Genomic DNA, 27,930 nt, shown 5'->3' with positions numbered 1-27,930 from the left:
CTAAATTACTGGTTGTCAGAATAAATACTGACAAAAAATTTCTTGCAGAGGGTAACGTGTCCTGCTCTTTGCTGTGTTTTAACAGGATATTTCAAAGACCTGCTTTGTCCCTATTGTCTTTTCCAAGTAAGCATCATAAAAATTGGTGTAAATAAAATTCCTGCCTTTGCTAATGAACCTACCTAACATGTAGTTCAGGGAGAGCAGGCAGCCAGGAAGGAGGTATTCCTGAAGAAACTAAACCACTGGGTAATTTTTTTCTCACAAATTTGATGTACTTCACTGGCTTTGTTAGACTGGGAGATAAGGTATTTCTGGAACTCTAAATAGCTGCGTATTTTCTGTTTTCCAGGTGTAAGTTACTATTTTAAAATACTTGTATAAAACCCCCTCTCTGTACTGTATATTTGTAGGTGTTACAGCCATATTGTAATGAAATGCAGAAGTCTATGTGAGTATTTTATGATCTGTCTTGCATTAAGTATACTTGGCAAGTTGCTCTGAATAATTTAGTCTATTATGTCTTGATTAAGCTTCAGCTCTTGCAAGATTTATTTTAACATGGACTACTTTACCCTTATGTTTTTAAAGGTTCCTTTTTCTTAAAATCCCAGACATAATCTTAAAATGAATTGTTAGATTTTTCTTGTTTTTAATAAAATATTGTATTGCACAGTTCACTTCTTTATTCATAAAATGAAACTAGCACATTCTTAACCCTGTTGTTGTAATGCGCCAAGTATTTAGCAAGAGACTGGGCTGAATAGACGTCTTATCTTTTTCATTAGAGATGTTTCAGCTCCTTAAAATGGTTCTCTTTCTGCTTCTTGGGTGACCTCATCTTTGTTAAGAAAAGGTAGTAGTAGCACATCCGATAAGAAAGTGGTGTTGTTTTTTTTTTCACATATGAAGTAGGTAAACTAGGACATTCAGTTGACTATTGTCTTTTACCCAAGTGGCATAACACACTGAAAAAAATGTGTATGAACAGATAAAAGAAATGCTTGGATTATAAAAGTTAAGTGGTGGAAGAAGCAAATAGGTGAGAAAATATTTTGGCTTTACACCTTCCTTTGATTTTCCACTTTCATAATTTTGCATCTCCTTGAACAACTTTTGAAGTGTGCCTATGCATACGGACCTGTTGCCTAGATAAAAGATTCTGATGAAATTACTTCTATTAATTTTGAAATAGGTTTTTTTCATGTAGTGCAGTCCATGAAAATCAAAGCACTGATAAAGGACCCTAGCTTCTCATCCACGTTTCACTTGTGATTCTTCTCATCCTTAGCATGCAAGTGGCTGGAGCCCTGAATGTGTCACCTGCTCATCCTTGCTTTTAGTGTTGCTGCTGGCAGAGCATGTCTAATAATCTTCACTCAAAACTTGACCATTTGCTTGGTCAGGAAACCCACATTTTCACATACATTTCAGTATTTATCTGGAAAGTTATCCAAGGCCTTTGTATACAAGTTTAGGAAAAAGAAATATCAAATGAAAGAGTGCAGAGCATCAATGTGACCTATACTGTTTTTAATGCTTGCAGCTATTTTTGAAGACAGAGAGCTGGGTTATGTACTTATACTGGGTCATGGACTTCCAAAGTCTTTACAGGCAAAACATGTGTTTGCTGAAACACAGCCACAGATTTAATAGAAGTTTTAAGACAGGCAATAGAGAAAACCTATCTACAGTTGAAAGTCTAGTGGGTGGAAAAAGAGGATTTCAGTAGGCAAAATTTCAAGCTGGACTTTGTGTGGGAGGCTAGGAAAAACTTGTCTTCTTTTATGGGGAAGCCCAAAAGATCTTAAGTATTTTGACTTTGACTTCTTATCTGAAATGCATTGCCCCCAGCAGCAGAGTGCCTCCCACACTGTGTACTGGGGAGTTGATTCCGTTCCAATTTACAGGCAAGAATAGCACCTACTGTGGTTTCCTGCAGCTACTGTATGCTTTATAGAGACATTGAGCTAATGATCCAGCACAACTCTGCTTTAAAGTGGAGAGATTTGCAAGGGTAACAGGGTTTGATGGTACTGTTTGTCCATAGGCCTATTAGACTAAAATGTTATGGCTTAAAAAGCACATGTGGTTTAAAAAAATGGGATGTAGATGGAAGGAAGTGTTCTTATGTAATTAGCCTAAGTATGTATTCAGCTGTTATCATATCTGTACAATGTTTTGTGTAGTTGCACCTGAACTATTTGTTGGTAGTCCAAGATTGGATAATGAGTTGTGCATTTACTAATATTTAAGCAGGTGCTCTGAGCTATGAATCATGTTTTGAACAGTGGTTATGTGGTGCCCGTCGTGTACACAGGCTCATGAATGCCTTCATTCATGCCCATCTGTTCCAATGGCAGTGTGCCCACATACACGTGGATTGGTCCCTTTTCTAGAAAGCATAGTGCCAGACTGTTATGAGTGTGGATGGCAAGCTGAGCTAACACTGCAAACAGCACCTCTGCTGCGGGAAATCCCTGCTCAGTATTAGGATCAAAGCATTAATAGGTGACTTGATATACTAGGTTACCCTGGAGGATATTTTATGTGTTGAAAGAAACTGCTGAAACATGGCAGAAGAAAGGAGAGTGTCCATCTCCAAGCACAGTGGGATAGCGAGAGGAAGCGTCTGAGGGTTTGTTTCACAGCAGAATTGCCTAGAGACAGCCCAAGACAGCTATTGCAGTCAGGCAAGGGCAGATGGTGTTGGACAGTGGAACAGATCGGATGGATCTCTTCACACTATCTCCTAGATGCTTGTTAATGGAATTAGCCCAAAAGGCATTATCTTAAATGACTGCGTCGTGTCCTGCATTGAACTGTGCAGAGTACTTGCAGCAAATTCTGAAGTTAAATAAAACAGTAGATAATTTTCCTGTAAAGCTTTTTGGGTTAACTGACCAAAATTTTAACGAGAAAAAATTTAATATTTTTGCATTGCTTTTTTATTAAGTATGTGACTTTCACCTTGAATTCATAACCACATCAATCTGATGCTCAAATTCTAAACTCTGTCTCACTTCCATCTATCTTAACATGGATAATATCCCTGCCCATGACACTGAGAACTACATGATCTTTAAAGGTCCCTTCCAACTCAAAACATTCTATGATTCCATAACTGAGGGCAAAAAGAAGAGTTAGAAGGTAAACACTGAGATTTCTTGAGATAAGGTCCTGCTCAAAATTTTTCACATTTAGGCTTTGTAGCACTGCCAGTTCCATCTATTTAAAAAATATTTATTCTTTTACTTACAATCTTTTGAGCTACTGTAGTATTGCCCGTGCTCTCTCAGCCTGGAGGATAGAAAATTGATGATTGAAAAGGAAAATAAGTTTTTTATCTATTCATGTGATTTTAATGGCTTCAGAATCAAAGTGAAAAACAACTTGCCTTAAATGCATCACAAAATTGTTAGAGCTGGCTACAGAGTGTTTGACATAGTCCTCCTAATGTCAGTTATTAATTGACATATAGGGAAGCAACTTTCCTAAAGTAGATGTTTAAGTACCTTTTTAGTCAGTGGAAATGTGGATTTGAAGCCTTCAGGCCAAGATTCTAGCCAAGTAGCTGAAGTCCTCAACTTCTTTAAGGCTCTCCAAGGTACCTGCTTTCATCCATAGATTATTTATGGAAGTCGTATTAGTAGGGCTGATTTACTAGAACCCTACAGTTTGGGCAGAAATTATATGCCTAATTTAGGCAGACAGAATAGCAGTCACTGCACCCTGGGGAACTGCACAGTATTAATTGAAACATTTTCACCTGGGTCTGGTGTCCAAGATGAAGGGCAAAATTAATCATCTTATACTGTGCACAGTGAAGTTAATCTGAAAAAAAAAAAAAAAACAACAAAAAACTTAATGTTGCATAGAAGTATTGCTCAGTTTGCATCATAGAGATCTGATAAGGTTTGGGGAGTTGTTGGGTTTTTTGTTTGGTTGGTTGTTGTTCTTTTTTGTTTTCAGGAAACTTTCTAAATGCTGTGTTTATTTTAAGAAACAACAGCACTGAGGCTATAAAACTCAATATTTGCTTGGGGTTTTTTTGTGAGGACGGTGTTATGCTTTTGAATATTAAGTTGTTCAACATTAGTTCTCTTTGCACTTTTATGGGCCTACCTGTCCTGATACCAAGAATTTGCTGAAGTGGGCAAGGAACCTGTATAAACTTTAGATGTTGTCTTTAAAGAGTGTGTGTCTGTTCATCATGTCAGCTGAATCACTGAACTGGCTGATTGCTGTGTCAGCAAGCAAAGTCCCTCTTCCGTGTCTGTAATTCTTCAGCTCTAAACATACTTGACAGTTAGCTGGTGACCTTAGAAAGTATTTTCATCTCCCACTCCACAAATGGTAGTGTGACAACGTTTTGGTGAAGGGTGATAAGAGCTTAAAATACATTGAGGTTAAAAGCAAACATCTAAATGCATTTGCCCAAGTGACAGAGATGAACCACAGTTTATGAAGCCTCACGCTCAGCTGCAGGAACTGGTACATGGGCAGGCACTGTCTGACTTCCCTTCTTCGTTTTCCAAATATTTTTTCCCCAGACCTTTGCTGTTTAAGGAACAGAAGCTGATATCTAGTATTTAAATGGATTTCAGGAGCTGACAAAACAGACATTATTGCATTTCCTTATGTACACGAAATAGGTTTTGTGACATTCATCAGCAAAACCTCTGAGCATTTTTAATGAGATTTATGCTGCTGTCATGGTCTAACGCATTATAAAAGCAAAAAGGGAAAAGTAATTATTGTCAGTTTTTGGTGGGCAGAGAAGTCTTTTAGAATTGCAGAGAGATTCCCTTATTCTCTTGAGAGCAGCCTGGGCACATGGATGAATCCTGTGCTCATCCTACGCTCCTAGCTTGAAGCTCAGCAACCCATTGCTGCATATTTTTTGTCGCTTTAAGGAAGGCTTACCTCTGGGAATACAGCAGGGAAAATGGGTTTTGGTAGCCAGAAGACAGAGGGGGCTGATATAAGACAAAACCAAAACTCCTCTGTGTTCTACTTTTTTTGTTTGCCTTTTAGCTAGAGTGAGAGACGGAGCCACACTTTTCACCAGATGCATATTCTTTACAAGAATGTGATTCCACTAAAATGAAAAACTTGAGCATATCTTTTGGTGTGCTCAGCTTCCAGGTCAGTGTTTCTGCAGGCCCTTGGCTCCAATCCATTAAAGTTTTAATGGACTCAGTTTTAAAATTTTGTCACTAAAATTTGCTGTGATTATAAGAGATGTAATGCTGACAAAAGCTTAGAGAGGGCAGTCAACTAAACATCCTGGTGAGCCCTGATGGGAATGATATATTCTTAGAATTACCTCCTGGAAAGCCTAAGAAGCCAGCAAAACATATGTATAGCAATTCTAGCTGTCCAAAGCCTTGGTCCGTGCCAGACCATATGCAGATTATGAAAGAAAAGGTGGAAATACGTGTTGGCTCTTGGGAGAGGATTGAAACTATTCATCATATAAACATAGGAAGGCTCAAGAGGGAATCAGACTTGGATCAAGTCTTACTTCCACGATGTGACTGACCACTGGTCAGAGGAGTAGTTAAAATGTGTCTGCATTCAAATAGGAAAATGACAAGGAGTTTTCACCTTGCCTCTGCAGCCTTCCTGGTGAGCTGCCACACGCCAGCCCAAACTATATGCATTTCAAGTGGTGTTTTCTTGGCTGATAGCTAGCCAGATGCCTCAACTGCTCACACAAATGGTTCTGTGCAAATCAGTGAGATTTTCTAGACACAAGCACTTAATATTTCAACAAGCAACTGCAGATAAAATTGCTGTGTCAGAACTCATGGCAAAGAAAGCTGTTGCCCTTGTTCAGAAAATTCAGTGCCTGGAAAGTTTTCAGACCTTACCATTTCAATGATCTGAAAAATGGTGCTTTCAGATCAACTTTGCAATGTTCGCAGTCTCTGCATGCCAGTCTTTTGTTTTGGTTTGGGTTTTTTTTGACATTGTTTTTCTACTTTGGAGCAATCAAAGATTAAACAGAGTGTTCTCAACTCCCTGGCAAACCTCAGGATGCAGGTTGCTGCTACAGACTTCGCTCTGCTGCTGCAACTGTCCGAATGTGTATAACTGTATATTAGGATAAGAGGTCATTACTGTAATTCAGGTCTTTATGAGGAACTTCTTGCTGGTTGCTACATTTACATATGCGTGTTTGTGGTTTTTGTTTTTCCAGCTGATTTCCAAAGAGAAGTGGGCCTTTTGCTGCATGCAAATTCTCTTCTCTACATGCAGAATTTTTCGTATTCCCAGATAATGTCTACCTTGAAACACATCAGTCCAATAACAGTGAAGAAAGCAGATTAAATTTTGCTCCATGGTTTGATTCAACAAATGAAATTTTTTATAGAAATAGCTTGATTCTGCTGTAAAAAAACCCAAACATGCCAGCAAAGCACAGCAGCTTCTTCTCTCTCTTTCAGCCCACATGTCTGCCATTTTTGCCCCCACTCTCCTAAATATGTCTATGTCACCCAAAGGATGTAGTCCTGGGCTTTTGGCCAATATCCTGGGCTTGAATTCTCACACAGAAAAGCATTTTCTTAGGAAAATAATGCCATGTGGCAGTCGGTAGGCACAATACTACCTCTACTGCCAGAATTTACTGACTGAATGAAGCTGTGGCAGATGGCCTGAAATGTTTAAGTGCTTTTTTTCTCTAGACCAAAATTACCTAATTATTTTGTTACGATGCATTGGTTCATTTTACCAGGCTCTGGTCAGATGGGAGGGATGTACTGGATCTAGCTTTGCTGGACCAAGCAGGGTCTGCAGGTAGGATAAGGGCAATTACAGTTGAATTGCTGGGACAAGCAGGCTCCTGGTGAGGCCACACAACTGGAAAGGGATATGAGATCATCCCTTGGGGCACCAGGGACAACATCTGTTGGAATGAAAAGAAGTGGACTCCTGGTTCTGATCATGACTGAGTGCACTGTTTGAACAGCCTTGTTGCAGAGAAGGGTGGCGTTTTACTTAGTAATGATACTTTTATAAACACTATACATGCATAAGTAGCTTTATGTTACTGTTCATTGAGTGTTGTCCTCATGCATGCTACTTGGTAGATGCAACGAAGGGCTAGAACAACTTTTCTGTGGTCCTTAGATGAACAAAGAGGTTATTTCTCTTAAGATAGTGGTGATGCATTGGGGGATCCGGTGTCGCTTAGGGAAAATATATGGGGAAGAATAAGGAAGAGTCAAACATGACATTGAGATTTTGAAGTATTGGACAGGGAGAGGCAAGTGCAATCATTTTTAGTGTGGCAGAATAGTTGGCAGAGAAAAATGAGCAGCTATCATTTTGCTAGGTTTATTAGAAGGAGTGGTTTTGAAGTGTAACCTAGTAAATACCAGAATCAAACCAGAATTGCACCAGCTGCATATTAGTGGAATAGCTCAAGAAAAATGTCTTTGTTCTGTCCTCTTCTCTGGGTACGTGTTTTCAGTCGGTTAAGAGGAGTCAGTGGAATTGCACTTAAAAGTGTTGTCACTTCTCAGTCTGTCACAGGGCTTTTGCCAGCTCTCTACAAAAGGAGTTGGTGCCCAGAACTGAGCCAGCTGGTGGATCTGATCATCTCATCACTTTACTAGAAAATCTAAATATACAGCAGTACGAACTGCAGTATGTCTGCTGTCCTGTTTTGCAACTCTTCTGCATTTGAATGAAGAACAACTTTCGCATTAAAGCAGTACTGAAGCTCTCTCTGTCTTTCTGTTCTATAGGTTGTCATTTTGTATTTTGAGCCAAGTGTATTTCGCTGTGTTCTCCTAAGATGGGTTCGTCTTCTGGGCTTTGCTACTGTTTATGGAACTGTGACGCTCAAGCTGCACAGGTATTTCACATGTTATTAATTTCCATCTCTGTGGGAGCATGTGCAATCTGCATGGGCACTTCAATTGGAAGAGCTGTAAATATTCTTATAATCAAGTGTCGTTTCTGATTTTTAAAATCACTGCGTATTTCTCCTCACTGTTCCTGCTCACATGATATGCTGTTAATCCCAGTGGAGAACTCTAAATGCAGGCAGGATTTAATGAAAAATATTTACATCAGCTGTAAAATTGTGCAAGAACCCCTTTTCACAGAAGGTGAATATATTTTTCTTGAATATGGGAACACACAGAAGTGTTCGTAGAGTGCTTAAAAGTTTCCTGAAATGTTCATAGATAGATGCTTTCCAAGTGTTTAGATACAGTAGTGGGGAATAAAACAATACACTGTGGCATACATACTTACAATGTTTTCCTATGGCTCAGAAGTCAAGGGCTGCTTTCTTCAGGCAGACAGGCTACACATTCACAAGCATCAGTGCTTGCCAGCAAAGATGTGTGGGAAATTTTGGGTTCCACAGAGTTGGCAGTGCTTTCACATGCAATTGAGAGATTAAGATTCAAAGACCCAACTTCAAATCCCACTTCCACTGTCCCCTTAAGAAATGGAACCTTTTCTGGGTATAGTGGATAAAATCCCAATGCTTCCTCCTCTTTTAACTTTAGTGAAAAAAAATTATTGATAAATTCTGCAAGTATTTTTATTGAAGAAGGCATATGCAGTATATATATGTTGGTACTTGGACATCTTGAATTAAGTAGGCTTGCCCATCTTTTTATCTTAGTTGCATTACAGTGTTGGCATGTTAGATAGAGGAGGTTTGATATTTTGTTCATAAACTGAACAAGGACTGAGAATATCTTGTGTTTCATATTGCACTATTGGCTTGTCACATTCTAGGTGGAAAACTGCTTTCCCTTTGAAATAGAGTCTCTTCTTGCAGCTCCCTTTTTATTTATGTCCCTTGTTGCAAGTGTACACTTTGGCTGCTAAACTCACACTGCTGTGTCTGGCCACATCTTTGCATTTAAATTAATCCAGAAAATCCCACACCTTCATGGTATTTTCTGGGATGAACAATTTCTGATGCAAAAGAAATAACAGCTAGGGCACTATAGAGAAGATATAGCAGAACTGGTGACTTTACCTGCATGAGAGAAACAGCCTAAGGCTATGGAAGACTGACATTGTCATTGCAGTTCTACTACTCTTAACAGGTTGGTTATGTGATTTTACTGATGGGAGGAGGCAAGATCCTGACAGGATAGTTGATCTTCTATTTATATGAAGTGAAGACAGACAGCAAAATCGGGCAGAAAATCTTGCACTTCTGCTTTGCTCGTTCAACTGGTAGGTGTTACTTGGCACCGGTGCTTACAGGTTCACCAAACTGGACAAAGATTGAATAAGAAAGAATTAACTACATCTTCAGCCTTGATCAGCACAAAACAATGAAGTGTAGCAGCAAACTGGCCTGTATCAACAGGACAGCAGCCAGAAGGTGGAGGGAAGTTATTTTTCTCCTTTACTCAGCATGTCTTAGACCATATCTGCAATGCTGTGTGCACTTTTGGACTCTCCCATTGAACTTGAGTGAGTTCAGTGAAAGGCCATCAAGATGGTCAGGGCTTGGAGCACTTGCCCTGCAAGTAGGATTGAGGGAACAGGGCTTCTTTAGCCTGGAGAAGAGATGGCACTGGAGGGACCTAGCAGCAGCTATGTGACACCTTCAAGGAGCTTACTGAGAAGATGGAGCCATGCTCTTTCCAGCAATGTATATTGAGAGAACATAAGACAATGGCAAATTGAAATGGGAGGTTTCAACTTTATATAATATAGATTAGCATCAGGGTCAACGTTGTACAAGTAAAACATCTTCACTATCAGGGTAATTAAACAGTGGAGGTGGTTGCACATGAGGTTGTGAATTTCCATACTTAGAGGTTTTCAAGTCCCAACTGGATAAAGCCCTGAACAACCTGGTCTGGATTCAGTGTTAAACCTGATTTGAGCACTGGACAACCTTCCGAGGTAATTTCAGCCTGAATAATGCTGTATTTCCATGTGAAGCATGAAAAGAAAAAAAACCCAAACCTATTTCTCATAGTAACCCAGAATTACTTTGTCTAGGATCTGTCTTTTCTTTCCACCCTGGTTTCCTGACCATTCATGTCCTACATTCATGATATTTGGGGTTTTTTTAGTACTCAGTATTTCAGTCAGTGAGTGTGCCTAGCAAAACTGAATTAATTATATATAGATATATTATATACATTTGCAACAGTTACACTAATTAAGAATAATATGATGCTAGTAGAAATTTGGTAGGAATTTTTGGCAGATCTAATTCAATCCACAGTCATTGCAGGGTTGAAGACTGGCTTACTGCAGACAACACAAATACTCATTACAAGCACTGGTTCCCTCCTGCAGGTAGCCTGTGTCTTGCCTGGGGGAAAGACTGATTGCTAGCAAGGAACTTGTGATTTTTCTAAGTTTAATGAGAAAACCAATATTGTGTAAAAACAGCTACTAATGATAACAAGAAAGTCTAAAGCTCTGTTTCTCAATGAACTAGGTGCTTTGAGTAGTGCTGGAGCATGAAGGTTATCCAAAGCCAAGTAGAAGGCACTGGAAACGCTTGTTTTCTTTGTGGCTGAAGTTCCCCACTTCCTCAGGAGGTCTTTGAGGTTTCATTAGGGTCAGGCGTCAAGGAGAAATCAGAAAAGTAGCCAAAAGCAGATGCTTAATGAGAGTAAAAGAACAGGAAAGTCAGGTACAGATTCATTCTTTGACGACCCATCACAGTCAATTTCTGCCTCATCTTGAATTACCTCTTTCTTAATCATTGTGCCTTGTTAAATAATGACCTGATGTTTATGGGGGTGGGAGGATGGGGATAAGGAAATGAGCTTAATTTAAGAAGCCTAACTGTAGAGCTGTGAACGTAAAACTCAGTACTTTCCTCAACAATTGAATTATTCAAAGTAATTCAAAGTAATGGCAATGGTTCAAATTTAACCTTTAGTGTTTAAAAAAGCTGCTGATGTTGCATCTTTCAATATACTTCTGTGACTGAAGACTCTTTGTCTTCCTTTTCCAAGTCCTGTATTTTATGAACAGGGCTTTTAAAAAAATTTATTTATAATTTTATAAATATTTTTATTATTTTTAATATTTTGTGAAATTCTACTATCTTGTTTTCAGGATTAATACCGAATTATTGCTTCTGTATTAAAGCATAAAATGGAAGAAAGCTATTGGTGGGAAGGCTCTGCAGAGAGACCTGGATAGACTGGACCGATGGGCCAAGGCCTGTTGTGTGAGGTTTAACAAGACCAAGTGCCAGGTCTTGCACTTTGGTCACAACAACCCCATGCAAAGCTACAGGCTTGGGGATGACTGGTTGGAAAGCTCCATGGTGGAGAAGGACCTGGGGGTGCTGGTTGATGGCCGACTTAATGTGAGCCAGCAGTGTGCCCAGGTGGCCAGGAAGGCCAACAGCATCCTGGCCTGCATTAGGAATAGTGTGGCCAGCAGGAGTAGAGAGGTGATCATGCCCCTGTACTCAGCACTAGTGAGGCCACACCTTGAGTACTGTGTCCAGTTCTGGGCCCCCCACTTCAGGAAGGATGTAGAGCTGCTTGAGCAAGTCCAAAGAAGAGCTACCAAGCTGGTGAAAGGTCTGGAGAACAAGCCCTATGAGGAGAGGCTGGGGACACTGGGATTGTTTAGTTTAGAGAAGAGGACGCTGAGGGGAGACCTTATTGCTCTCTACAACTACCTGAAAGAAGGTTGTAGGGAGGCGGGAGTTGGCCTCTTCCATCAGGTGAGTAATGACAGGACCAGAGGAAGTGGCCTAAAGTTGTGCCAGGGGAGGTTTAGATTGGATATTAGAAAAGTGGGAGATTTTATTTCTATAAAATTATTTGCTTTTTTCTTATAAAAGGCAAGTGGCAGCAAACTTCAGATAAATGTATACACTTGTTGGATTTTGCCACTGGATGTGGTGTGTAGTGGTTCTCATCCCATGGGAAACGAAACGGGGGGAAATTGTTTTGGAGACAGATGTTGCTGTTGAAGAAATGCAATGTCCTGAGTGTCTGATACTGCCTTTTGGAACTGTTTTTTACTGCAATAACTTGACTGGCAGGAATAGATGTTTGAGTCTGTTTCCAAGGTAAGAAAAGAGATGGTTTAATCAAGCCATAGAGCAGGGGCTTACTATAAACATTCTGACAATTTGTTGTTCTCTTCCCAGGAAGCAGCATATTTTAGCACCTGAGAGGTTTGATCTTTGTTATATTTATGGAGCACTGTTCATTTGGTGAATCCAGTTTTTGTGATCTTATGTCAAATGCTCACGTATTCCTCTTTATTATGTTCCATTAATTAAATCACAGCATCAGCTGTAAGAAAGCCAAGTGACCTGTCACTGTGAACTCCATTCTAAAGACCAACCATCCTGAGACAAACTTGCTGCGAACACTATAGGTGTGTGTTAAAGCATATATTCAGTGGTTCTTTGTGCTGAAACTTGCTATAAGTCTCCCCTAGGCCCTGGAAAGAGAATGTGTCTGCCTCATCTTCCCATCCCATAAAAGGATTTATGGAACTTTCCATAAATTAATGGTTTACCCTTTTTTCCTCCTGGAACCAGTCAAGCTGCAACCACGGTTAGATTTGACCCCTAAACTTCAAAGTACTCCTCTCTTGGGTGAGGTGGTTTTTTGTAGTATTAGTGTATGAATTAAAACAGATTAAAAATCACGTTAGTTTTGTGCAGTTACATAACAAAGGTGTAATCTTGAGTTTCCTTTTTAACGTGTTTCTGTAATTTCCATGGATAGGAGGTTCAAATGGTCCCTGGTCTTTGACTGCATTGTCCCAAGCAGGTGCAGAGAAGCAGTATGGTGGCAAACACAAAGCTGCCATTAGTCATTCCTGCAGAGAAGCACTAAGTGCTGTGTCTGGCACACAAGTCTGTGCAGATCCCCAGAGAAAGAGAGATGAAGACATGAAAACATTTTTCTGGAAAGAGGAGAGACACCCCATCTGAAGCCTTGGCTGAAGAGTGTTGCCTAAGCACTGCTTGTTATCATTCTGGCGTGGGCAAGAAGGGCAGCTGGACTTTGGAAAATAAACATCCTGCACAGAGAAGATACTTGTTTTGTACTGCCCGTTTCTCTTCTGTGAGGAAAATTAACTCAAGAAGCTTCAGAAATTTGCCAGAGCTTGGCAGAAGGGCTAGCAGCCATATACATTTTGCTGTGGGCTGCTGGAGTTCCACACTTCTCTCATGCTCTTGCAGCCGTAGCTCCCTGTTCTGCCTCTTCTCTTTAATGTGTGATCATGCAAGAGCTCCATGATGTTGCTTTGAATATCAGAGCCAGAGGCATCATGAAAACTGTAAGGATTAAAAAAGAGCTTTCCTGTAGTACTGTCACCTCATCGTCAGCTTCATTTTCTTGTAGCAATGACTCAGATGAGAGTGAGGTACCTAGTCTTGACTAAGAGAGAGACCCAGGGGAAAAAGAAAGGTATCAGGTATTTTGTGGATTTATTATTAATTTAATTATGAAAAAGTTTATCATCTGTCAGAGTAGGGCATCCCTGTCCCCTTCCACTTGCTTTTGCCTCTTGTAGCACGTTTACCCACCTTTGTTTAAACAAGTAAAGCAGCACATGGAAAACTGGATTCTTATGACATTTGCATTATTTGACACTCACATCACTCATGCTTCTTTTTTATGAAAAAAGATAGCAGTGAAGAAGAGGTTGCATGCACTAAGTCTTTCAAAGCTTCGTGAAGAACAGTGTCGGGGGGGAAAACTGACCTGATGAATGTTCCCACAGAGCAAAGGCTGAAACCTGCAGCATCAGCAGGTCCCTCTATGGCTGATGTGTCCCGAGTGGTCAGGGGGCACCTGCTGCTGGCTGCTCTCACCCTCTGCCTCCTGCCTGGCTGCTGGAGGGAACAGCAGAGGAAAGGAGGCTTTTAAGAGCTGGGGGAGAGTGAGAGGTGGGGAGATGCAGTTTAGGGAGGATGTGAGTTGGACTTGCTGCAAAAACGTTAGCACATACAGTAAGGAGTTCATAAGGAGCAATGTTTCACTAATTAGGCTGATCATGGAAAAATCTGTTTTATTGGTAGCAAGTCTTAACCTAATTAATTAATTTCCTGAGTATAATTAATTTCTATGTCCTGCTGCAAACCTTTGCTAGTTTGTTTATTTATTTTTATGGACCTTAGACAGCAGGTTAAAGAGTTCAGTAAATTCCATATAGCATTCCTCCATGATGCACATTCCAGATGGAATTCTCATTTTGGTAGTTCTTCTAGATTAAATAACAGTCACAATCTGTTTTATTATGGCTTTTTTTTCTTCAACAAAATCTATTTTATTAAAATCCTGTTTAGCTCTTTTCTATCCCTGCTATTCTCAGGCAGTAACTAGCCTTGAGTAGACAACATAATGGTTCTGTTTCATATTTCTGAATAAAATATCTACTTTCATATGTATAAACTAATAAAATGTAGCAAAACTGTTATAAAGGAACTCAGTGCAGAAGTGGGACTAATAAACACTAAGCAAAAAACAGTAGCATATAAAGTATGTAAAATTATTAAAGCATTGTGATCCTGTAAATATTTTCATCCATATTGCTATTAATATTTTATTTATATTAAAATATAGATACAGCCGTACAGTTCCACGGGCTGCTTTTTAAAATTACCTTAATACAACACACATTTTGCTTTATCATTATAAACCAAATTTGGCTAGGAAAGTTCGAATACAAAATAAAGAAAGTATGTGGTGTTTTAATATTAGTTTATATTGCTGTCATGATTATAAAAAAACCACAACAGTGGTTCAGAAGGCCCTCTGCAGTGATCCACAGGTATCACAGACCTTTCAGATGTCTTTTGATGGCATACAGGAGCACCATGGCAGATAATGGGAGAAAGGACTGGTTTTGCACATCAGATTTCATGATAACAGAGGGGCTTCAGAAGTGGAGCTGGCAGAAATCCTCTCAAAGACCTTTAAGTCCAGGACCCCTCAGATAGCACAACTTTATGCTGTGGTACAATACAGCAGCATCTTCCTTCCAGATAGGTGTTCATTTTCACATGCATTTGTGGTATAAGTAATGTAGCTCTACAGCTCTACAGACTGAGGCTGGTTCTTTTCTGATACCACAGGAAGGACAGAATTGGTCAGTGGAACAGAGTATCTGCTGCCCAGCTGTTGGCTGGGTGGTATTATGGCATGGAAGAGAAGCCAGGCATTTCACTGCAATACGTGAATTATAGGCTATTTGTGGATGAATGTGAAGAGGGATTTAAGTATGTGACTCACACACTGCTGACCACAGTTAAGGGGAAGCAGGGATTTGCAGATCACATATGCTGATTGTCAGTGAAAAATCATGGCTGGAGGGCAGGCTTCTTTGGGCTTCTGTGCAGGATCAGGAGTAAGCCTGATACTATTTAGCATTTTCATTTGCAATGAAGAACCGAGCACAAAACGATTACTCATGAAATTTGTGGCTAGCACAAAGCTTGGTGAAATGGCAAATTTTGTTTCAGAAAGGATAGTAATGTAAAGTAATTGCTATTGCTTGGTAACTTGGGCTGAGTAGAAGAGATACAGCTGAATACAGTCAAAAGGCAAATTATAGGTAGGGAGTAATTAAAGAGAAAAAAATGAGGAGAATAGGAATTTTAAACGTTATCAGTAGAGAATTGATTTCACAGCAGGAGGTGACATCTTCGAGACTAATACAGATGCATTATGTCCTCTTCCTGAGATGCATTTTCAAAGGAGATGTGCAATAGATGGATGTGGTTCAGAAAGTATTTGAGGGCTGGGAAAAGTGCTTGATGCTGTGAAACCTAATCTGTTTTTTAGATCAGCAAGAAAACTGAGAGATGACTTCTTGTGTGGTGTATTAACAAGCAAGGAGAGAAAAAGTAGTCACAAAAGACTCTTTAATCTATTGGTCTGAGGTTTAATATGATCTGATAGCTGGGAGCCAAAGCCAGAGGAATTCAAATGAGTGATCTGGCACAAATTCTCCTCAGAAGGGTGCTTAGATAATGAACAACCTAACAAGAGAAATGAGGAATTTTTTCTGCTGCTTTCAGATCAAGACTGAATCACTTCTTGGAAGTTATTCTGTAGTTAAATACTAGTGCAAATTACTGGAATTTGTATAGAAAAATGTAATGGTCTGATACACAGTTGATCAACCTGTACCATTTACTGGTTAGTCCTAGATTTGGTCCTTATTTTGCTAACACACAATTGAAATTACAGCATTTATGTTAGTATGGGTCTCTTGAGAGGATATTTATAAACTAAAATGACATATTTATAGTTGTACTGTTCAATGGGACATACCAGCTACTTTGAAATTAGTCCTGATCACTTACTATAATGCAGATCTTTAGTACTGGAAAAACTGGTACCTAGACCAAATAGTCTCAGATATTTATTACTGTTTTCTGGATTACTATGAAGACTAAAAATTATTCTTGAAAAATTGGGTCTTTATCCGACCAATGGTACCAGCCACTGGTGACATAAAATGCAGTGTTGCCATGCTGCAACATACACAGGGGTAAAACTTTTCAGCCTTGTCTGTATATTGGTGAGTCATCCTCACATAAGCTTTGCTGAAAGATGTCCAAGGTGCTCTAAGAATTCTGGGTGCAATGTATTAGATCCATGATCTGAAATGGAAAGGCTGAGACAATGCTGTCTTGGCTGCTTAATGTTCAGGAATACATAGACAAGAGGTCCTGAAGAAAGCTTCAGTATTTATTAATTCAGTTATCAAGCTATTGCTTTTAGAGCTAATCTGCGATATTTTCAATTAAAAATTACCACAAAAAATAAATTAAAAATTAAAACTCTTGCTATTGCAGAGTATTACAGTACAGGGCACTGGCTGGTTTTGTGTGCAGCTGAGTTTGGATTTTTTTTACTTGAGTCCTGCCTCTTTCATGTGCACAAGGTGAGACTTTGTATGGAACTGCAGTTAATTGTATACAGTTCAAGCTGGAGTCTCTGAGCAAATATAAAAACACTAGCAGTTAATAATCAGTGTAAAATTTTAAGTGCCTTTTTCTAACATGTGAATTAAGTTAGCTAGCAGCTCTGAGTTACTCAAGGGCTTCTGGGTCTCTTCCCAGCCATCACCTCTGCTGTGCTCTGGCAGTTAATAGCAGCATAGTCATTCTGATGGAGCCATCTTCTACATTTGGCATCTGCAACAGCAACATCAATTATTTTTCTGAGATCTTCTTGAGCAAAACAATCTCTCCCTCTTGCTGGGAGATGCCACCTGTTCCTCCTGAGCATGTGGACAGGAGGTTACAACTTTCTGTGAGTGCAGCATTGCTAGTGGTGAAGCCCGTGCTGTTGGCAGCCTCTGCCTCAAGCATCAGTTTGGACAAAGTTGTTGGGAAGTGACAGCCACTCTTGTGACCACAAATCTTCCTAAGCTTTTTTTCTGCTTGCCTATCTTTTTATATATCCATTAAGCCTCTCTGACTTTGGCATCAGTTTTCACCAGTGCAGGCATTCTTGTTTTCAGCTTTCTCTCCTACAAAATAAGCAGTCAGGGATTTATTGATGCTGCCTTGTTGCCATACGTGGACCAGGGTCTCTCTCTGAAGTGTTTTTCAGCATTAGTCTGACATTGTTTTCTACTGTTTGGTTTTGAATAATGTAAATTGGCATTACCTGTCTGAAATCACACTTCAGTTCAAACTGCGTAAATGTGTGGTCTCCAGTTGAGAGCCAATGTCACAAGGTATAGTAGCAGGTTCACCAAGGCTATTGAAAAGAGAGATGGCATGTATAAGGATGGAATTGCTTGGTACCATTGCCTGAATAAGGCTAAAAATCTATGCTTTTTTTTTCTAGGTGTTCCAAACGAACTTGTGCCTACATTTTTGCAGGAGGTCTTCTGTTCTTCTGCTTGATTTGTCTTTCTAGTTTTAGCATATGTGAGAAGCTTTTAGAATCTTCTTTTTCATGCCATTGTTCTTACTTTTTCATGAAGTTCTCTATTGAACTTTATATTTTATGGTCATTTTTTATTAAACCATGTTATTTTCTAGCTCTCCTATGGTTTCCCTTTGTCCCTAAATGACCATCATATATTCCTGGTGACATAATTTTAACCACCTCAGGTATCACTTCCTTGTTGGCTTTGAACAAAACTCCATATAGTGCTGAGTGCCTTGAAACTTCTAAAAAGGCTGGAATTACACTCTCCCAGTCATCCCTTAGTAACAGCCTTGATTACTTTATGCAGGATCTTTCCTCAGCAGTAAGTCTGCCTTCTATCTTAGACTGGGCAAGCTTTTTTTTTCTTTGAAATCGGATTAACTTAATCCAGCTCTGGACTTCGCTCCTCTGCACTTTTTCAGATACTTTGGAGAATGTGGCCGCAATGACCAAGTCTCTTCCAACTTTTATTCAATTTGAAGATCATACTTTGCTACCTAAAAAAATAGCCTGTGCATCACTCTGGGAACCTTGTAGGTGGTGACTGCCAAACTCTTTTTTAGAATTAGCAATTGATGGCTTCTTATGAGTATCAGCTAACATTGGCCTCTGATGAATAAAACCCTATTATGCCCATGAAAAAGAGACATGGACCATTTAAGCATTTGAGTGTATTAGAATGTAGGGTTTTGCAACCCTACATGTTATGTTCAGTTTTGTCTGTGACTCAGTCTCTTATAAGGAAACTTTGTCAGTGTCCCTCCACAGAAATATTGGCTGGTGCTTAGTTCAATTTCTTTGATTCCTACAATGACCCCCTCCGGGCTGGAAGCCCCATGAACAAACTTATACTCTGTATTGGGATTTGCATTCACATCTGCTCTACAGCTGCACCATCAGGATTGCTGGTATGGGTAAGAGATTGGACTCAAAATCCTTGTTGACCATTGTATGTGTTTTCATATCCTTTTCTCATTTAGAGGGAAATGTGGTAATGGTCACTGTCTGTTTAGACTTCTCTTAGAACTTTGTTCCTGTGTTTGCTGTTTCTCTTATGTGCATTCTGGTATTTGTTTATCTTTGCCCAGAACCCATAGTTCCATCAGAGATACTGAGAGCTTTGGACAGCTGGTCTACAGTTCTTCCTTTACCAAAATGACACTTACATATATTGGGGGTCTTTGTGCTAATAAACTGCTTTTGTGTCTTTGACTGAAAATTTAGACATGCCCAAGATGGCATATATCTGACCCAGAGGAGACAGTGGGCTTGTGCCATGACGGTGCAGGAATACCAAACAAGTGCTAATGTGAGGTAGACATGTATGTATAAGTGATGTTGTTCCTGCATTTTAAGTATCTCCTGTGAGCTTGGATTGCATGGAAGAACACAAAGCTGCTGTGAAAGCCTTTGGTATTAAACATGCATTTTGGGCTTCTTTTTCTATTAGAGGGTCACTGGTCCTCCATGGCAGCAACTGGCCTGTTCCCTGCTGTGGGAGGTGCTTAACATAGACCAGTAACTCAGACCCTGACTGTACAGGGTCCTGAATAACCTGATCTTGTTTGATGCAGCTTTGATCAGGAGAATTGGTTAGGCAATTTCTTAATCCTTCCCTTTCAACTGTGGCTCCCCTGGCATTCTGTGGATTAATTGACCAGATCCACTAGAACTTCGCAAATGCCTGATGAGCTTTAATACTCCTGCCAGGATTTTCATTCCCTCCAGTGTAAACTACTCCAGGCGCACATTTGCAGAGGAATATTGTTAATAATAACAGTATTTTATCACATGGAAATTTTATCCAAAGAAGTTAGCATTCTTTGTGGTCTCATTTTCTATTGGTGGTAACACTGCTATATCTCATGACAGCTGGAGATGTTCCTGATTTTATCTGTTGTAAGTGGTTTGAATCTTATCTTCAGCAGACAAGCTGAAGAATAAACTTTCCTATCAACTACACATGAAGGTCTTAGCCATGATACCTGCATGCACAAACATGAGATAATGTTAATATTTTATTCCACAAGTGAATGGAGAACACAATGCTGATAAAGAGCTTCATTTTCAGTAGACTTGATATAAAACACTGCTGCCTGTCAATCACATTATAAAGCAGTTAACATTCATTTTATGAAAGTGAGCACAAAACTCTCAACAAATATTATAAATGTTACAGTTATCTTACTTTCTGTAGTTTGCTGTACAACATTCATTAACGCCTCTCATCTTTACATCTTATAATTAGGGTACTGGTGATCCAGCACCTCTTCTTGAGTGCTGCTGAAGTACAGTGTGTATTGTGGATCTGAGAAGAGGTTGTGTCCAGAGGGTGTGGTTACTCTTTTTCTTACGCCTAAAGGAAGTGAAAGAGTAGGGCAAGTTCTTTTTGTGACATCTGCCATGGTTACGCATGCCTGTAAATGAGAGAACACATCAAAGACTGGAACTTCCAGCCTATCCCCATTCCTCATCCTCAGTGTCTTCATGGTTGACAAGAAAGGCAAATTTGGATTGTTCTTGTTCATAATTACTCTTTTTTTTATTAGAAAAAGGTAGCTAACCTTAAATGCCAGTATGTAAGCACTATGCATAGTTAATTTATATGGACTAGAAAAATATTTTTTTCCATATATTAGCTGTACTAATTTGAGGGAAAAGCATGAGTCTTTGAAATTCTGCTTTCGTAAATCTCATCAGCCTTAGCTGGAATTTAGGATTTAGTAAGATGATGAGATTAAAAAAAAGTGAAGATTTTTGTGGCTTTATTTGGATATGTAAAGGTTCACATGCTTTGGGTCATCCAGTGTGGAAGCAGCTGTATGAACCTCTCTCTACCAGTTCACAGTAGCTCCCAGCTCTGAAACAATTTGACAGAAGTAAAGTAAAAGGAAAAAGATACGCTACAAAAGATATGGAAGAAAGAGAAGAGTGATCACAATGGTGATGTGTTACACTTTATAAAGATGGGGGAAGTTTCTATCCTTGCAATTGCTGATGTTTGCTTCCTGTATCTTTAATAATGGATTGCCATTTTAAAGTATTGTGTGGGAATGTCATTTCAAAGAAGAAAAGGAAACAATTGCTTGCAAGTAAATTGGTGAGGAGATACTTTAGTGCCAAAGATTTTGTGCATAGTGCTTTAGTGAGCACTCCACAGATACAGTACTTCTCCCGGTCTCTTTCTTTTCATTGGAATTTTTTTGAGGCAAAACACTTAAATCAGTTTGTTTTGAAAAATACTTCTTTTGAATTTCCTCTGACAATGCCACTAGACCCACAGTCAGAAACAGCTTTGAGCTGCAGGAACCTCATCCAAAAAAGCAAAGAGGAATCTCAGAAAAATAGGGGTCTGTTTGACCAACCAAGGTAATTGATTTTTTTAACTGGAAAAAAATCAAGGCAACTAGTTATATCAGGCTAGAAATAGCACTGGTTTTGCCTAATTCTTCACTCGTATACCATGCCTTTGTAAGGCAGGTCTTGATTTGATCATAGTGAATTTTGAAATTGCTTCCAGCTCTCTATAGTCTTCTCTCGTTCTTGGGAATTTTGCTTTAAGGCTTGTGGATCTTTTCCAGGTCTACTGTCACCCACTGCCATCTCCCAGATCTCTTCCTGAGCTTGCTCAGTGGTCCATTGATGGACTGGACAGTATCAATTATATCAGAGAAGTCTATTGACCCAATCTTTTCTGAAATAATTCTATCATTAGTATCTTCCAAATACAGCTAATACAAGATGTCACATGGAGATGAGGCTCCTCAAGAAAATCTCGTCAGCACGAGAAACTGTCTAAGGAAAACACAGTTTGCCTACGAAGGTGAAATTAATTTTAGTCTTCTTTTCATTTCCTTCTCCAAGTGGAGTGTTCAGAGAAATAATTTGATCATTGAAGCTCCTGTGGTGACAAACTCAAACTCAGACTCTGTGATGAGAGCTTGTTGCTTTAGAGCTAGGATGGGGAAGCTTCTTGCTGAGTTCTGGGAGACCGAACAAACACCTTTGCTGCTCATTAATGGTTTTTAGGGATGTCAGCCAGTAACTGCCCAACCTGAGAGAAATGAAGAGCTACAACTGGCCTTCAAGCTGTAGGATCTCACATCCTGCTCTAGTAAATCAGTAGCGGAATTGTATGAAATTATAAGAGTACAATTAATAGTCTTTAATGTTGTTAAAGCAGCTAATGAGACAAAAGAGATCATTCTTTAATATAGAAACTTGCTTTGTAATTATAAATAAAATAATTAGTAAATTAATTAGATATGAAATATTTTTTATCTTGTTCAATCCACAGTGTAGCACCTATGAACTAAGTTGCAATTTCATATTAACCACATACCTAATGGGATACAAAGGGGAAAACAATGAAGCATCCATCTCTCAATGTTAAGACATTTGTCTGTGAAATTGTGCTTTTTGTTGTTTTTCTTCAGTTGTTGACTACTATTATTAGTTCATTTCTCAAAAAGCAAAATCTAATGTTCCATAAATATGCTATGGTTATATAGGTCAGTCCTCACAATGAACAACTAGTAGCAAAGTGAACTGCAATTCATCCAGGTTGATTAAATTTTTGTTCACTGCTTTTTGATCCAGAGAAAAGCCTTGCATTGTTCTTACATAGTACCTTAATAATCTAATATCTTAAATTTATAACAGTGGTGAAACATGTAGCACAACTGCCATTAATTGCAAAATCTTACAGTCCTGTTGAAAATCTTACATGTTTGTTGTTGTTTTTTTTTTAAAGCTGCCACTTTTCACATTATTCAAGCGGATTAGAATATCTACTGTTTTAGCTTAAAAGGGATGAGGTATTTTGTTTCTGTGGGCACATTAAAACATGCTGAAAAGGTACTCTTATTTTTTAAGTGGTGTTATCATTCTCTGGTGAGAAGTGCAGTGCTTGCCAGTGCACTAAGAAGGAGTAGAAAGGAAAGAAAATCTTTCTGAATCAAGAGACATAACCACCCTCAAATTTATTTTGGCCTGGATTTGGTCTTTGTCTGTGGCAAGACTTTTCCTATCTGTAGTGTGACTATTTTAAGAAGAAAAATACAAGCTTTGGCATAAGGTTTTGACCAGCTACCTTATTTCAAATCACTAGAAAATTACTCTGACTTTCAAAAAGGTTGTTGAAATTGTCTGTGAATGTTTTCAGCAGGAGAGAGTGCCCATATGGAGTAGGGCTAACAAGAAGGGGAATTTGTGTTGTCCCTGCTGGTTTTACTCATCAGCCTTTGTGAAATGAAACGTTGTGAGCTGGAATCAGGAGTTAGCTTTTGTATGTTCAACTCCACAGCGCTCTGTGAAGCAAATTTTGTAATGAAAATGTTAAAAATGTTCTAGACCTGTTGTAGGAAAGTATTACCAGGAGGCAGTTTTTGCATCTTATTTTCACAGTGTAAGCTTCCTGATAAATAGTGACCTTGAGATCTTTTGTACTGCCTGTTCTGAAAGCCTTTAATAAGGTATATAACTGAATGGCTTTAGATTTACAAAAAGATAATAATCACCTGATGATTTTTAAAAAGCGAATAATTAGCTTAGCCAAAGCTTGTGTGGGGAAGGGTTTGTAATGTTCACTCTAAACTACTAGCAGCAGGAGTCTTAAGGGTCTGTGAACTAAGGTTATTGCCACAAAGCCGCTTCAAATTTGGATGAAGAGCTCAACAAGATTGGTTTGCTTATGAAGAAAGATGTCTGAGGAGCCAACCTCATTTTTACTGAGTGAAGGATGCAGTCATTTAAACATACCTATCAGGAGGGAATTACTGAAATGGCTAATGTTAAACATTTGGTAGCAGACTCATAAAGAGATGGCATTGTGCCTATCCCAAGGATCCAAAATCCCTATTAGAATTTTATAATCTCACACAGGTTTCTGTGATTGTGAGCTCTTGATTTTGGTGCCACTGAAGCAACTGTGTGATGTAACCTTGAAACTGACTAGTTGACTAGCAGGAGACGTGTCACTGCTTGTTTTATGAGGACAGGTTGATGGTCTTTTTATTTAATGGGTTCCATATTCATAGTGTGCTCTGTAAGAGCTTTGCCTGGTCAGAGTTTGACAGCAGAGGGTCAGATGTTTCACTGAAACACTGTAGTTCTGCTAATCTCAGTAGGATTCATGGGGGTATTAGTGCAGTAAGTGGTTTATGAGAACAGATAATTACCACAAAGCAGATGAGGATTTCATAAATAAGGAGACTTGGTCTGCATCACTGAAACCTAGTTACGTGACACGGCAAGTCCCTTTGTTGAGCCTTCTTACCTCTCAGCTCCTCAGTGGTTGGTACATCCATTAGAACACACTCAGGATGAATAAACCCAGTCGAGGAACAGCCATTTCTGATTACACCTACCTAGATGATACGGTGTTATGAACAAAAGCCCTTTGAAGAGCAACACACACAGTTTCAGTATCTCCTGCCACAGGAGCTGGCAGGCAGCTGGAACAGATGCGGGCAGCAGGGCAGCGAGCTGGGCAGTGACGAGGCACTGGGGAAAAGCAAACTTCAGCTCATCTGTCAAAAGTCTCCAGCTACTATCCGTGGAATTGGCTGCAGGCAGAGAAAGCTTTTGATCTATAGTCCACCAGGAAATTGAGCTTTCCTCAGGTGGGAATTTAGACTTGCAGGTGAAAGGAGAAAATACAGCATATGTGTAGTATGAAAGTTGTCAGAATCTAGGCTGCATTCAAAGAAATAACTAGTAATTTCATATGCTCATTCCAGGCTTGCCTACACATCAGCAGACAAAAGCTACTTCAAATCAATACATTCTCATCAAAGCAAGTAATATTTTCAGGCTCTTCCCGTGTTATTAAATATGCATGAGACTGAGAGTCCAGTGCTGTTCACATGGGAACAGGTGAGTGGTTCTGATTGCAGGGGCAATCCTGATTGGACTCTTGTTGCCTCTCAATACGTGGAGCCTTCCCTTGAACAGCTTGTGATTTCCCTCCCACCTTCCTCAGTCAATCTCTTGGAATTATGGCAGCACAGTTTATCTCCTATACGTTGACCCAAAAGGGGAACGGAACTTTCACTGAAGCACTGTAGAATTACCTTTATACATATTGTATTAAAGCTACTCTAGGAAACTATGGTATGAATAGCTTAGCATTAACTCATGACCCATGTGTCTTTTCTTAGTAATGGTAGTTTTTACCAGGCACTGAGATAAAATACATTTTTAACTCCTCTTCACAGCTTACTTTTCCAGCCATACATCTCATAAATTTACATCACGTTTTCTTTCTTCAGTCGTCCTTCCTGATGTGGATATAAAACCTGCACTCAGTATTTGTGTCTGTGTGTGTTTGCCTGTGTGTCAGGTGTGAGGTGTAGGCTCTCTTTTGTATTGATGTGATGCCATACATGTGCAGTTGATACCTTTTCACTGTTTTTAGTAGAATCCCATCAGTTTACTAATTCAAAGGAGCTCATGATATGTTCACTGTTACTCCACAAAACACAGCTAAGACATAATCCCTGCACCATAGGAGGGCAATATACTTCATAAGTGCTTGACCTGTTATCTTTCTGATGCAGCTTTCACATCACAATAAAAATCATCAGTCTGGAACAGAACATCTTGACAGGATGACTCCTTAGAGCTGCAAAATGACAGATGTTAGAAATAAAAAATAAACAAATCGTGCCAGGTCATTGCTGTCGAAGCAAGACCCTTCAGTTGTAGTTTCTTCAACTTACGCAGTCAGCTCATGGTTTGGGGGCTATGTTTTCTGTTCACAGGAGAGATTATTGATGTCATGAAATTTAGTATGGTTTTATTTATTTTCTAAGATTACACATTACATCTCAGGATGTAACTTCTACAGCAGCAGCTACATACTTTGCTTGCTGTTTCCAGGTTGGTGATCCCAGCCAGTCCCGTGAACCAGCATGCTCTGTCTCTCCATGGGGACATGCTTCAGATCCACTTGCAGAATCACTTTGCTTCCCATCTGTTGGGCTTGCCTTGGCTCTCAGCTCTTAGTGTGTGCAACCAAGCCCTTTCTATGTCCATTTATATGTAGCCAGGCCCCCTCAAAAGCCCTCAGACCATATAGCTTACTTCTCCCCAAACTTGGTGGTGCAGCTAGCAGAGTTGGGAGTTACTTTCAGTGATCTCCAGGCAGTTCACAGATCCTAAACTGTGCCTTCTGTTTACTCTGTAGAAAGGGTGGCTATTACATATCAGCTGTAATGCTGCCTGTAGCTGTTGGTAGGTCAAAGCTTTGCTTGAAGGCAGTCATGTCTTACAGCAAAGCAGGTAGAGCAGATTACTGTGTTCTGTCTGATCTGCCTGTAAACAGAGCTGATGACATGTCACTGAAAGTGATGGTTTGATTATCCAACAACAGCACATAAAAGTGGATTGCATATGCTGAAAAGTTTTAGCTGGGAGAAGAGCTAGAAGATGGTGAGGAAATTTCCTCTTCTGCATTAGATCAGAGGCCATACATCTCAAACAGTGGCCTAAGCATCTGCCAGGGCACTGCCTGGCACTAGCAGACATTTTGGGGTTACATAGGACAGAAGGAGTAGTCTTTCCAGTTGGCAACTGCCTTGCTTGATACTCATAATTAAACATTTATTTGCTAAGAGATTTGGATCCAGCTAGAAATTTGGATATAGATAAATCTATATTCTTAAGTTAAGTATCACCAAAGAAGATTCCTAGGTGCTGGAACTCCATCATCTGTCCTGCTGAATTATTAGTAGACCACCAACTCCATTTCTTATATTCCAGAGAGAAATCTCTCTCATTTATTCAATAGCTGTTTCAACCCAATATAGAACAGTACAAAAAAAAAAGAAAAGGACGGGGCTGGTGGGGGGAACTGAGTATTGTCTGCCCAGAGGTAAGTACAGGCATTTGGTTGGACAGTGAATTCCCCAATATGTGTTTGCTAAGGGAATTTGATCTCAAGTTGCAGCTGTTTGACTCTTTTTATGGTAAAGTTTAATAGTATATATCAGAGGTACAGAAAGGAGAATGATGATCCCGGCTGCTGAGTCAACATGCTCTTGGGAGGGAAACTCCTGGGCACTTATCTCTGCTTTGATACATGTTCAATAATACCTGGGAGATGAGAAGAGATGGAGCACATCTGCCAGTGTTGAGATGGTGAGCAATGCAGGTTTGGATTCGTGTTGCCATGTGTGATAGCACCAATGGCAATCTCTATCTGTGAAAAGATGGTGTTCAGTTAATTACAAAAAGATTACCTTTTCCTTCCCTTCAAGGAAGCTAAGTATTCATAGGCATTTACAACAGGAAGGAAGAAAGCCTCTGCTTATAGATTTTTAAAGTTCTAAAAATGAAGATTTATGGATGCTGCCCTGGAGTAGTGGAGTAGTGGTGCAGCTGAGCAGTGCAGAGAGAATCACCTGCCTCTCCACTGTGGAGTTGTCTGTCCATCCTGCCTGAATTCTCCGGGAAGCTCCTTCCAACCTAAACATTTCACTTAGCACCTGTAAAGGGAGAGCAGAACATCTATCAGACGTGGAAAGATCAAAAACTGTGACTCCCTGTGGAGTAATTGTTGGGAGGGAAACAGCTGAATAATGTTGAACATATTCAGATCTCTGACTTCACCTAATGCACACTGTGAAGGCTGTGTTTGTAGCAAACAATGATTCATTTTTTATGGATGTGGAAAAGCTTTTGTGCTTCTGTCTTAAAAGACACTGCTCTGTTATTTGTTTGAGAGGCAATGCCAGTTGCTTCTGCCTTCTCTTAGCCAAATATATGCATAAATATTAATCCAGAGTGTGATTTTTTTTTTTTTTTTTGCTGAAAAAGCAGGCCTGTCTATGGAACGGCTTGGGAGGTGGCTTGGTGCTTGGTACATTGAAAAGACTTGACAGCTGACAAGGACATTTAAAAACTCAACTTTCTGAAAAAAATCAAATTCCTTAAACCTCAGTGATAATTTGTCCCTTCATGTTTATTGGGAGTATTCACTGGACTTGCTCGTGCTCAGGAGTGAGAAACCACTGTGGTTTTGAGGACAAAATCA

General features: G+C 39.6%; 1 protein-coding gene across 1 annotated transcript in view; it reads left to right on the top strand.

Moving 5' to 3' along the window:
- GPR158 (G protein-coupled receptor 158) overlaps positions 1-27,930 on the top strand; it is a 178,769-nt gene that overhangs the window by 124,777 nt on the left and 26,062 nt on the right. Inside the window, exon 6 of the mRNA XM_051612176.1 lies at positions 7,758-7,867. Within this exon, the coding sequence (XP_051468136.1) occupies positions 7,758-7,867 (110 nt within the window). The remainder of the gene's footprint in view (positions 1-7,757; positions 7,868-27,930) is intronic.

The sequence above is a fragment of the Apus apus genome, chromosome 2 (genome assembly GCF_020740795.1).
Source record: "Apus apus isolate bApuApu2 chromosome 2, bApuApu2.pri.cur, whole genome shotgun sequence".
NCBI lineage: Eukaryota > Metazoa > Chordata > Aves > Apodiformes > Apodidae > Apus > Apus apus.
Note: the sequence above shows the minus strand (reverse complement) of the source record. Positions and strands in the feature narration are given on the sequence as shown.